This window comes from Staurois parvus, unplaced genomic scaffold (assembly GCF_062004578.1).
Source record: "Staurois parvus isolate SC_StPar_1 unplaced genomic scaffold, SC_StPar_1.0 ptg000494l, whole genome shotgun sequence".
Taxonomy (NCBI): Eukaryota; Metazoa; Chordata; class Amphibia; order Anura; family Ranidae; genus Staurois; species Staurois parvus.
In genome coordinates, this window is record NW_028318290.1 from 544,405 (window position 1) to 557,919 (window position 13,515).

The 13,515-nt window shown below is 41.8% G+C and overlaps 1 protein-coding gene across 1 annotated transcript in view; it reads left to right on the plus strand.

Annotated features, from left to right (window-relative positions):
* LOC149452140 (uncharacterized) overlaps positions 1-4,139 on the plus strand; it is an 82,452-nt gene extending 78,313 nt beyond the window's left edge. The window contains exon 3 of the mRNA XM_089689735.1: positions 2,658-4,139. Within this exon, the coding sequence (XP_089545861.1) occupies positions 2,658-3,397 (740 nt within the window). The 3' untranslated portion in view covers positions 3,398-4,139. The remainder of the gene's footprint in view (positions 1-2,657) is intronic.
* The last annotated feature ends 9,376 nt before the right edge of the window (positions 4,140-13,515 follow it).

Here is a 13,515-nt window from a genome sequence, read left to right on the forward strand (position 1 = left end):
AGAAGGATGAGAAGATGGAGAAGGATGAGAAGAAGGAGAAGGATGAGAAGAAGGAGAAGGATGAGAAGAAGGAGAAGGAGAAGGATGAGAAGATGGAGAAGGATGAGAAGAAGGAGAAGGAGAAGGATGAGAAGAAGGAGAAGGAGAAGGATGAGAAGAAGGATGAGAAGAAGGAGAAGGATGAGAAGAAGGAGGAGAAGGATGAGAAGAAGGAGGAGAAGGATGAGAAGAAGGAGGAGAAGGATGAGAAGAAGGAGAAGGATGAGAAGAAGGAGGAGAAGGATGAGAAGAAGGAGAAGGATGAGAAGAAGGAGAAGGAGAAGGATGAGAAGAAGGAGAAGGATGAGAAGAAGGAGAAGGAGAAGGATGAGAAGAAGGAGAAGAAGGAGAAGGATGAGAAGAAGGAGAAGGATGAGAAGAAGGAGAAGGATGAGAAGAAGGATGAGAAGAAGGAGAAGGATGAGAAGAAGGACAGTTCTGTGACAGTTTCTGTCTATTTCTGACAGTTCTGGGACATTCACTCCATACAGCGGTTGAAACATTGTATCTATTTGTTTCCATAAATGACATTCTGCAGATACGCTTAGAGGAGCGCTGCAGATACACTTTTTGCCGGCTTGGAATTATTCTTATTTTCATCCTACTTCTTCTTCTTCTTCTTCTTCATCCTCATCCTCTTCTTCTTCTTCTGAGGATGAGGATGAAGAAGAAGAAGAAGAAGTAGGATGAAAATAAGATTAATTCCAAGCCGGCAAAAAGTGTATCTGCAGGGCTCCTCTAAGTGTATCTGCAGAATAGAGGAGCTCTGCAGATACACTTTTTGCCGGCTTGGAATTATTCTTATTTTCATCCTACTTCTTCTTCTTCTTCATCCTCAGAAGAAGAAGAAGAGGATGAGGATGAAGAGGAAGAAGAAGAAGAAGTAGGATGAAAATAAGAATAATTCCAAGCCGGCAAAAAGTGTATCTGCAGAGCTCCTCTATTCTGCAGATACACTTAGAGGAGCTCTGCAGATACACTTTTTGCCGGCTTGGAATTATTCTTATTTTCATCCTACTTCTTCTTCTTCTTCTTCATCCTCATCCTCTTCTTCTTCTTCTGAGGATGAGGATGAAGAAGAAGAAGTAGGATGAAAATAAGAATTCCAAACCGGCAAAAAGTGTATCTGCAGAGTTCCTCTATTTCTGACAGTTCTCTGACAGTTCCTTCACATGTACAGTGGTTGAAACATCTGTATCCTAAATGGAAACTAATAGATACAATGTTTCAACCGCTGTACATGTGAAGGAACTGTCAGAGAAATGTCAGAAATAGCGGAGCTCTCTGCAGGGACACTTTTGCCGGCTGATCGGGATAAATCCGATTCGCGCACCCGAAGTAGGCAAATATTCGGATTCGCCGCGAATCAAATTTTTCCTGAAATTCATATCGAATTCCGGTTCGCCTGGTTCGATTCGCTCATCTCTAATTATGAGGCCTGACCTTTACACTATATAATTGATATTATACATTACATACTCCTGACCCCTGCACTATATACTCTATGTTGTACATTACATACTCCTGACTTCTTCTCTCCCCCCTCCCCCCACTGCTATATACACATAATATGGATTCTCTTATTACACCCATTTCCTCCCAGCTGGACATTTTATATCGGATGATGTGATTGGAGCACAGACTTTTACATGGTGGTAATGAGGGAGGAGTCAATACCCCAATGATGGTGGTCTTCAGGATCAGTCCAGTCTTCATCTTGGTTGTTCTCCCCCCATCCTCACTCTCTGACCTCTGGTGGGGCTCAGCCCCGCTGTTCTTCATGACTAAATCATGGAGTAAATAAGGAAGTGCAGTACTTCTTGTATTGGGAAGATGGCGATGAGTGATAGAGGGGGTGGGGACCCTCGTCCTATAAACCCCTCATCACTGTCCCTCCTATAAAAGACAGTTCTGGTTGTTTCCTCACTCTCTGACTAAGGTCCATGAATAAAGAAATGACCTGGTAGGAGATCAGAGGAGCCATTTCCTAGTTCCCTTGAGGGTGGAATTGTAAGCTCCTCAGAGACCAAGCTGCCTGATGTGGGCAGAGTCCTGGTTTGGGGGAACCAATCAGCTCCTGTCTAGTAATCCTCTTTGTCTTTGTATTTTAGTCCATGGCCGGGAGATGAGGAAAACCTCCGAGGATTGTCTCACTTTGTCTCCAGACTGGAAAGTAGAGGATGAGGACATCACACAGTATAGTCCAGGAGAAAACCCGGCTCCCTCCAATGTCCATCCGGCACCACCCAGTGTAGATGGACCATCAGATTCCTCGTATCCTGAGGAACCTCAGACTGTGCGGGACCGGGCCGGCCATCCAACAGGGAAGAGCTTCTCCTGTACTGAGTGCGGGAAGGGTTTGCGTTCTAAACATGGTCTTAATGTGCATAAAAGATTTCACACGGGGGAGAAGCCGTATTCCTGTCCTGAGTGTGGAAACTGTTTTTCACATATGTCCCATCTTTACAGACATCAAAGATCTCACACAGGGGAGAAGCCATATTCCTGTCCTGAGTGCGAGAAATGTTTTTTAGAAAAGTTCAATCTTCACATACATCAGAGATCTCACAGGAGGGAAAAGCAATATTCCTGTCCTGAGTGTGGAAAATGTTTTTCAGTGAAGTCCAGTCTTTACAGACATCAGAGATCTCACACAGGAGAGAAGCCGTATTCCTGTCCTGAGTGCGGGAAATGTTTTTTAAGGAAGTCCAATCTTTACAGACACCAGAGATCTCACACAGGGGAGAAGCCGTATTCCTGTCCTGAGTGTGGGAAATGTTTTTCAGACAAGTCCTGTCTATACAAACATCAGAGATCTCACATGGAGGAGAAGCCGTATTCCTGTTCTGAGTGTGGGAAATGTTTTTCAGACAAGTCCTATCTTCACACACATCAGAGATCTCACACGGGGGAGAAGCCATATTCCTGTTCTGAGTGTGGGAAATGTTTTTCAGACAAGTCCTATCTTCACACACATCAGAGATCTCACACGGGGGAGAAGCCATATTCCTGTTCTGAGTGTGGGAAATGTTTTTCACAGAAGTCCAGTCTTTCCAAACATCAGAGATCTCACACGGAGGAGAAGCCGTATTCCTGTCCTGAGTGTGAGAAATTTTTTGCAGACAAGTCTTATCTTCACACACATCAGAGATCTCACACGGGGGAGAAGCCGTATTCCTGTCCTGAGTGTGGAAAATGTTTTTCAGCAAAGTCCTATCTTCACGCACATAAGAGATCTCATACAGGGGAGAAGCCGTATTCCTGTCCTGAGTGTGGGAAATGTTTTTCATGGAAGTCCCATCTTTCCAGACATCAGAGATGTCACACGGGGGAGAAGCCATTTTCCTGTCCTAAGTGAGGGAAATGTTCCTCACTGAAGTCCTGTCTTCCTGTACATCAGGGGTCCCACACAACCCTGGAGGTGTATTAGTGCCTTGAGTGCAGGAAATGTCTTCTAGATGAATGTTGCTGGACATCCCAGCTCTCATGTGGGGAAGAAGCACACCCTGATATACACCTCAGATATACTCCATGGCTGACCTTCATCATGGAAGAAACAGTTGATAAGGAGATCAGAGGCCCCCAAAGACATGGATGAAGTGCAGTAAATGTCGGGGTGCAGAGTGGTCAGTAGATCCTAGAAATGAAGGACACAACTTCAGCCCTTCTTGGGTGTCGGAGTTGCGTTTCCTGATAATGATATAGCGGGTTACAGAGCTAGAAGCCGGGAGAGCCCAGATCTCGTTATCGGGGAACTTTACACAGACAACAAGAACTTCTGAAGTTGATGTCCTTCATTTCAAGGCTCTACAGAACAGTGGTGACCCCGAAGCGTCTCTCTGTCTTCAGTCCATCCTTCTCCTATCCCTCAACAGGAAGGAAGGAGAACTATTATGTGTGGTTTGTAAAAGGGTTGGCCCAATAGATACCACCCCACTTAGAGAATAGATGAACTAATATGACCAGCATTCATTCAGCCCAGTCACATGGTGTTACTATGATCATTGAATTATGTAAAGATTACTTGTGAGCCACTGGAGTGTTTGTTCTGGATTTTTATGCAAAAGAAATTTGTAGTGTATAAAATAAATTATAAAAAATATTAATATGGGCGCTGGCTTCCTTTCTCACCCTCATAAATGTGAGTCAAATATTGACAAAAATGAATATACTATAAGGTACCGCGCTCTGTTTAGGACTAATGGTTGCTTACTCACTTGTGGTGACTATGTCCTCTCTACAGTATAGTCAGGAACAGTTTATAATATGATGAAATGAGATAATAATACTAAAGAAACTAATATATTAATTATTGTGATAGTATCTGTGGAAAACAGAAGAAATAAATGTATTCACCTAATTAATTTTGAAAAATTCAAATTGTGTGCGCTACTTGAAAATATAAACTCATTAATTATAAATGATAAATTAGACAAAAATATATTATAATGATGAAAATATATTGTGAATATAAGTTTCAATGAAAAAAAAATGTTTCAAATGAAAAGAAAGTGTTAACCAACTTTGTGCAGAGTTCAATGAAATAGTTAGTGCGATGTGCTCTCTTCCCAAGCAGCCTGCTGATTTATGGGTGTAGTCTGTGTAGAGAAGATACTTCAGTGACAGGCAGACAGACCTCTCCCTCCTTGGAGCGCTCCTTATTCCTGCTCTCCATTATTCCTCATTTCAGCCATGTAAGAAAAATGACATAGTGTCCTATCATAAACAGTGGATTTTATTAAGTGCCCAATATGCACTCACATTTAAAAGGATAAATCACACTTTGTATAAAAAGCCGCTGCAAGCGGTGATGACCAGCCTCTTTAGTGTGTCAGCACACACTGACAATACTCGCCGTGTGGGTAGTCAGATCACTGGTGACGTCTCTGCTCCTCCCCTACGCGTTACGTTACAGGGACTCGTAGCTTCATCTGGGGGATGTAGTGAGACAAGCACCTTAGCTGGACTCCTTCAATAGCCATACGGTGCCATTTTCTTGAAGACTTAATATGTTCTGCCATCTTTATGGGGTTGATCTCTCTATACCTAGGGAGATGCCGCTGACATGTTGTGCATTTAGATAATAATGATACAATTTAAACAATGTTGCATAATGGATACATTGTATGCCCCAGTGTCCTGCGGTTGAAGTGTCCGTGAGTGTGATGGACACTACTAGGGAGGTCTGGTATAATAGATAAAACAAATTTAAAAACATAAATATACATTGTATTCCTGTTTCATTATAACTATAAACTGCCCTAAACCACAGAGCCAATTTAATATCAGAGTAGGGTAGTCATATTACAAATAATAAATATATATAAAATAAAGATAAAATTAATATAATATATTATAAAAAACTAATTGTACAAATACAAGGAAACACCCAATATAAATTCTAGTTATATTCCTGTATCCTGTTAAATGAATATATGATTGATAATAGATATTCTTATGTGATATACTAATATTTAATCAGTTCCTAACCCACCATGGCCGGGAATCCCAGGAATAGAAAATCACAACAGAGAGAATGCAGAAAGAGAGGAAAAAGGGGAGGAAGAAAACACAAACAAAAAAAGGAGAAGAAATTAGGAGAAGGGATTTTCAATTTAAGTGGAATATAGGAAGAAATCTATGTACTGGACCAAGGTTTAAAATTTGCCCCAACAAAGGGACTCAACAAGTATGAAACATATGTCAGTTTACAAAAATTGATTAGAAAATTACACATCAAAAAATATTATGCTCAAAATCTGTTTGGAAATAGTAACCCAAACCAATCGTCTACATTCTTACACAGCAATTTAACCACTTGACCTCCTGAGGATTTACCCCCCTTAATGACCACGCCTCTTTTTGCTACTTGGCGCAGCACTAATTCAACTGATAATTGCGCGGTCATGCAATGCTGCACCCAAACGAAATTTACATCCTTTTTTTCTCACAAATAGAGCTTTCTTTTGGTGGTATTTGATCACCTGTGCGCTTTTTATTTTTCATGCTATAAACAAAAAAAGACCAAATATTTTGAAGAAAAACAATATTTTTTACTTTCAGTTATAAAAAATATATAGTAAACTCAAAGTTGGTTATAAATTTAGGTCAAAATGTATTCTGCTCCATGTTTTTGGTAAAAAAAATCCCAATAATTGTATATTGATTGCTTTGTGTGATAGTTATAGCGTCTACAAACTATGGTATAGATACTGCAATTTACGCCATTTGTTTGCTATACAGCGCTGCGCTAGTTTAATGGACAATTGCGCGGTCATGCAATATGGTACATAAATTAAATTTATGTCCTTTTTTAACACAAATAGAGCATTCTTTTGGTGGTATTTGATCACCTGTGCACTTTTTATTTTTGGCGCTATAACCAGAAAAAATTTTGAAGAAAAAATTTTTTTTTGGAAAAAACAATATTTTCTCATTTTGGTCATAAAAAATATCTAAAAAAAACTAAAATTTCTTCATAAATTTTGGCCAAAATGTATTCTTCTACATGTTTTTGGTTAAAAAAATCCCAATAAGTGTATATTGATTGCTTTGTGTGAAAGTTATAGCGTCTACAAACTATGGGAGAGATAATGGAATTTACACAGCTTTTACTTTCTGACTGCCCATCATATTTCTTGAGGTGCTAAAATACCAGAGGAGTACAAACACCCTCAAATGACCCCTTTTCGGAAAGTAGACACCCTAAGCTATCTGCTGAGAGGCATATTGAGTCCATGGAAGATTTATTTTTTTTCCACAAGTTTCTGGAAAATGACAAAACTTTTTTTTTTTTTTGTTTACACGAAGTTGTCATTTAAATGATTTATTTCTCACACAAGCCATGGGTATATGTGGAATTACACCCCAAAATACGTTCTGCTACTTCTACTGAGTATGGGGATACCACATGTGTGAGAGTTTTTGGGAGCCTAGCCACATACAGGAGTCTGAAATCCAATGACCACTTTGAAAGCCTGAAGGTGCGTAACTTCCTCATTACACTTCCTCACTACCTATCACAGTTTCGAAGGCCCTGACATGCCAGATTAGCACCAAACCCCCCCAAATGACCCCTTTCTAGAAAGTAGACACCCCAAGGAATTTAAAAAGAGGCATGGTGAGTATTTTGCAGATCTCATTTTTTCCCACAAGGTTTTGAAATAGAAAAAATATGTTTTTGTTTTTTTCTTCATTTTTCAAAAAACTTGTGGCAACAAACGATATCTGCAAAATACTTACCGTGCTTTTTATCAAATTCCTTGGGGCGTCTACTTTCCAAAAAGGGGTAATTTGGGGGGGGGTTAGGTGCTATCCTGGCATTTCATGGCCTCCGAAACTGTGATAGGGAGTCTGGAAGTGTAATGAGGAAATAAAGCCCTTTAAAAGCCTGAAGGTGCTTATTGGATTTTGGGGTCCTGTACTTGGCTAGACTGCCAAAAAGTCTCTCGCATGTGGAACCCCCATACCCGGGAGAAGTAGCAAAATGTATTTTGGGGTGTAATTCCACATATAACCATGGCATGTGTGAGCAGTAAATCATTTAAGTGACAATTTTGTGTAAAAAAAAATATATATTTATTTTTGTCATTTTCCAAAAACTTGTGGTAAAAAAATAAATTCTTCTATTGATTCAACATTCCTCTCAGCAAATAGTTTGGGGTGACTACTTTCCAAAAAGGGGTCATTTTGGGGGGTGGGGGTGTTTTATGCCCAGCATTAGAAGTTTATGCCACACATCATTCACTCTTCTAACCACCTGAAGACCAAGCCTTTTTGTTCACATGAACAAAAACAGTTTTTTTTGCTAGGAAATTAATTTAAACCCCCCAAACATTATATATTTTTTTTAAAGCAGACACCCTAGTGAATAAAATGGTGGGTACTACAATTTTTTATTGCACATAGTACTTGCGCAGCGATTTTCCAAAAGCAATTTTTAAAAAAATAAAATACACTTTTTTTACTTTTAATGCACAAAAACAAAATATGTTGGCCAATTGTTTGGTAAAATATAAAAGATAATGGTATGCCGAGTAAATAGATACCAAACATGACATTCTTTAAAACTGCACATGCCCCGTTCAATGGCGACAAACTGCAAACATTTTTAATATCCATAGGCAGCGCTTTAAAAGCCACCATTTTAGATTTACAGAGGAGGTCTAGTGTTAGAATTACTGCCCTTCATCTGACGTTCACGGCAATACCTCACATGTATGGTGCAACCGCTGTTTACCTAACGGCACAGAGTCAAGGCTTGTGCACACAGGTGTGCGCGTGTGGGAGGGGCAATTTTTTTTTTTTTTTTTTTTAGTTATTTTGATTTTTTTTTATTATTTTTACATTTGTACCTTTCATTTTTTTTTTTTATCACTTTTAATGCTATAACAGGGAATGCAAATAACCCCTATAACTTCAATGGTCATTGTCATATATTATTTTTTGAGAAATCTGGGTTCTATCAGACTCTGGATATCTCCTCTGCCCTTACATTATCTAATCAAACCAAGATCAGTGATCAGATGCTTTCCCAATTTACAAATGGTGCTGTTTATATCCTGCGAAACTGAAGTGATGAAATGCTCGTAGCTTCCGAATTCTTAGACTATAGAGATGATTGGCACCATTCTGGTCTCCAATCAGCTCTATGGTCAGCTGGCAGAAACACCGGCTGTATTCTCAGGTTCCCCTGATGGCACGGGACTGCCCGAGAAGGCCGTGGAAGGCAGCGGGGGAGGGGGGACATCATATCCCGCTGCTTGTAAAAGCAATCCTGCAGCTAATTAGCCACTAGGATTGCTTTTACATAAAAGCCGATCGCCGGCTGAAAAAAACAACACCAGGATGATGCCTGCAGATGTAGGCATCATCCTGGTATAACCATTCAAAGTCCAGGGATGTACCAGTACATTGCTGGTCCTTGTTGGGTATGTATACTATATTCTTTTTTTTGTATGCAGCCTGTGGACTGAATGAAAAAAGAAAAGAAATCTCTGCCAGAAAAAGTGTGTGGTATGCCCACCATTAGAATATACCGCCCTGCATCCACCCACTTCTAATGGTGGGCACACATTAGGTCACACGGTGCCACATGCGCCAGTTTCAAGATTGAACAAATGTCTAAATAGTGGTACGCTTGAATAAAAATTGTCCACGTATAAGTGGTACCCCATATGGAGAAATGATGACACCAAGTCCCAAACTAACTTGTCACTGCTCCCCATGTAGTCTGGGCATCCAGGGGGCTCCACGTGACTATCTTTTCCCTCGTAAATCCGAAACTTATAAGTATAGCCTGTTGTCCTCTCACAGGTCTTCTACATCTTGACCCCATATCTGGCACGCTTGCTGGGGAGAATTGTTTGAATGCAAGGCGGCCAGAAAAATGAATGAAGGACTCATCAACGCAGATGTTTTGCTGGGGAGTATAGATATCTGCAAATTTTAGGTTAAGGTGATTTGCGAGGGGCTGAATTTTGTGGAGCCGGTCAAATTCATCGTCACCCCGAGGAAGACAGAGTGTATTGTCATTGAAATGCATAAAACACATTATACTCTCATATCTATGCCTGACCATGGCAGCAGAGAACACGGCATATGATGAATCGGGTCTGCGGACCAATACAACCGCAATTCATTTCTTTTAGTAATGCCCATGTTGAGGGTTAGGACCAAAAAAATGTAAATTTGAAAACCGTAATAAGTTTCCATGCGAATGGTCTGCCAAGGTTTGAATTTGGGTTGGCAGCAATAAATTGTTGTGCATATAAACTGCTTTGATCCACAATCAACGCATACAGATATTATGTGAAAAACAGCTCCAAAAATCAAGGAGGTATGTGAAAGACCAGGATGTACTAGACCGCTGGTACTCGCCAGTTCACCAAAAGGTAGCGGGGCACTAGTACTGGCACTCTGTTGCATATGAGCGTTATCAAAATTTACCAGCAAGTGCTAACAGAGATCAGGCCTGATTCTGTGAACACTGCGGTTTGGTGTGCAATGTATCAAGTGACAGTGACCTACTGACACTGCACTTGCTGGGGGAGAAGGGGGGGTAAGCGTAGGGGCTAAACGCAGGTGTTGACAGGTGCCGGGGCTGATCCCACTAATGCTGCGTTTTTGGGGACGCTATACTAATGTGAACGCTGGTATAGTGCTGGCCTGATCAAAGATATTGACCCGTTCAGACACTATACTAACAATGGAGGTTTATTGTACATGAGCATGCTCCTGGCAATCAAGGGGTTAAATGTGATGACTGGTGTACTGACGGACAATTTGATGCTATCTGGGAGGGGTGTGAAAACCACGGGAGCGCGAATCACGTATATATATATATATATGTGATTTTGCGTACCCATGCCGCCCTGTAGTAGTATTTCTGCTGTAGGGTGGTCAGGAAGTGGTTACAGAAGAGGTTTGTGTTACGGCGCTGCGTTACTTTAACGGACAATTGCGCGGTCATGCAACACTGCACCAAATTAAATTTACATCCTTTTTTTCACACAAATTGAGCTTTCTTTCGGTGGTATTTGATTGCCTGTGCGTTTTAACTTTTTTACGCTTTAAAATAAAAGGCTGACAATTTTTAGAAAAAAAAACAATATTTTGGACTTTTTGCTATAAAACATGTCAATTAAAAAAATTAATTTTGTTACAAATTTTGTCCAAAATGCATTCTGCGACATGTCTCTGCTAAAAAAAAATCCCGATATGTGTAAATTAATTGGTTTACATGAAATTTTTATAGTGTTTACAAATGGCGGGAAAGATACTGGGATTTTTAATTTTTTTATACTAATAATGGCGGCGATCAGCAACATACGGTGGCGATCAGTGACTTATGGTGGCAATCAGCGACTTATGGCGGCGATCCGCGACTTAAGGCGGGGTGATCAGCAACTTATGGCAGGACTGCGGCGGACATTTTGACACTGGGGGGGAACTAACTTGGGGTCACTGACATCCCCAGTGACACCAATTGTCAGGAATGGACTTGCCAGTAATGGTGGGACTGACCTGCCTTGTGGGCTGCAGTACCAGGGCTGGCCAGCGGGTGCTCTTAGCAATCAGAGACTCAACCCTGCAGCCAGCCAAACACCTGAAGCTGATTATGCAGGTGTATTTAAGGGATGGCCAGACCTGCAGTCTGGGCCTTGGTGTGTGTGTTTTTCCTGGGCCCCTGTATCTTGTTACCTGCATCCCTGTTCCTGTCCCTGTCTGACTGATTCGTTGCTGACCCTGCTTGATCTGGACCTCTGCTGACTTCTCCTGTTTGATCCCTGGCTTGTGACCCCGACTATTCTCTGCCTGACCCCCTGTACCTACCTGCCCGTTAGTTGCTGTACCCGGCTCGTGACCTGACTACTCTCTGCCTGCTCCTCCTGTTCCTACCTGCCCGATTGTTATTGACCCGGCCTGCCTGACTACGCTTGCATTGTATGTATTGTTATCTGTGGGTGGTTTGGTTTGGTTCGTTTGCACTGTGTTATGTTTTAGTATTGCACTGCGTTTATGTATTGTTAGTGTTAATAAATTATATTGTTATAACATATCTGAAGCCTGCGTTTCCCTGCGTCAGTCCACATACCTCTGGTCATACCTGGAGCCCTGACACCAATACAGGGATCAGTGAAAAAAAACCCCACTGACACTGTACTAATGGCACTGGGGAGGAAGGGGTTAACATTTTAGGGGTTTACTGTGTGAGGGGAGTGTTTTACTAGGGGGCGGGGGTGTGTGCTGGACAGGGCAGGCTGATCAAGAGAGAAAAACTCTTCTCTCCCTCTTCAGCTTGTCACGAGCTGTCAGGGAACTGACACAGAGCAGGGCTGTGTGTAAACAATGCAGCCCTGCTCTCTGTCAGCGATCACCGTGAATCGTGGGGAAACGGCCGGTAATGACCGGCCGTGACCCGGCGGCAGAGACCCACTGCTGACACCCGCGGGACAGGTAGGGCGGGCACGTGCCTCACGCACGCCCACCTGTTTTGCAAAAACACGTTTTAAAACGTGGTTTTGTGCAGCCGTGCCGCCCTGCAAACATACATATGCAGTGGCTGGCGCTGAAGAGGTTAAAGAGTCCCTAAAAAGGAGAAACAATGGCTGAGAGATGACAGAGCTGACTTCTTTAAGGCCCCGTGGGTGTCTGCCATCCGGTCCAGGGGCTTTATTCACCTTTATTCTGTCTAAATATTTCTGGATCATATCAATTGTGAGCCAATGTGGATCATCTGGGGGGTGTCAGTACCACCCCCCCATTATGGACAAGAGCCCCCCCATGCTTCTTTGTATACACAGAGCTGAAGAAGGGATTTCATACATTGTCCTTCTCTTTGTCCCCAGTCACCCCCTCTAGATGGTTCTGTAAAGGGCCTCCATGCTGGGACCGGACCTTTCTACTATTCATATATTGGAGGAATGTTTTGGGGTCGTCCTGATATCTTTCTGTCGTTTGTTTTCAATTTTTGCACCTGTATTTCCTTTTTGCATCTTCTGTTCTATTCTTTGTAATGTGTAAACGATGATCACGTTCCTTCATTTTTATATTTAATAAAAGCTCTTTTCTTATTATCTATCGCTTTTGTAACTTTGGCCGTAAGCCACATAGGTTTGATTTTTAGCCTTTTATACTTGTTGCCCATGGGAATATATTTTGCAGTGTGGTCACATACAGTCTTTTTGAAGAACTCCCATTTCTGTGTTGTGTTCATCAATGCCAATATGCCCTCCCAGTCTAAGTCTTGGAGAGCAGCTCTCAGCCTTGGAAAATTAACTCTCTTAAAGTTGAGCATTTTTATTTTCCCCGTATGTGCTCGCTGTTTACAGCTAACAATAAATGCAATCATGTTATGGTCACTGCTACCCAGATGTTCTATATATGGACATTCGTAATAAGCTCTGCATGGTTGGAGATGACCAGATCCAGCAGAGCATCATTCCTAGTTGGGGCCTCTATGAACTGCACCATAAAACTGTCCTGTAGTAGGTTTATACATTCTTTTTGCCCTTTAACTGTTCCTGCAGTACCATTACTCAAGTCACTTTCTGGGTAGTTACCATCCCCCATTATTATCACTGTCCCAGCCCTTTCCATCTGTGGGAGGAGCTGAGTCTCCACCTCCTCATTAACACTGGGAGGCCTATAACAAACTCCAATGATGACCTTTGTAGTACCGCCCCCCATGTACAGTTCCACCCATAATACTTCAGCCTCATCACACTCTCCATCAACTAGGTCCTCTTTCACACTCACTCTGAGATCACTTCTCACATAGAGACAGACATCACCACCTTTCTTATTTCCCCCGTCTCTCCAAAAGAGAACCGAGCCAGGAATATGAATGGCCCAGTCATGTGAGGAATGAAGCCAAGATTCAGCAATACCAATTCAATCCTAGTTCTCTTCATGCACCAAACCTTCCAACTCACCTATTGTGCTGGGCACACTTCTGGCATTGGTGAACACTTT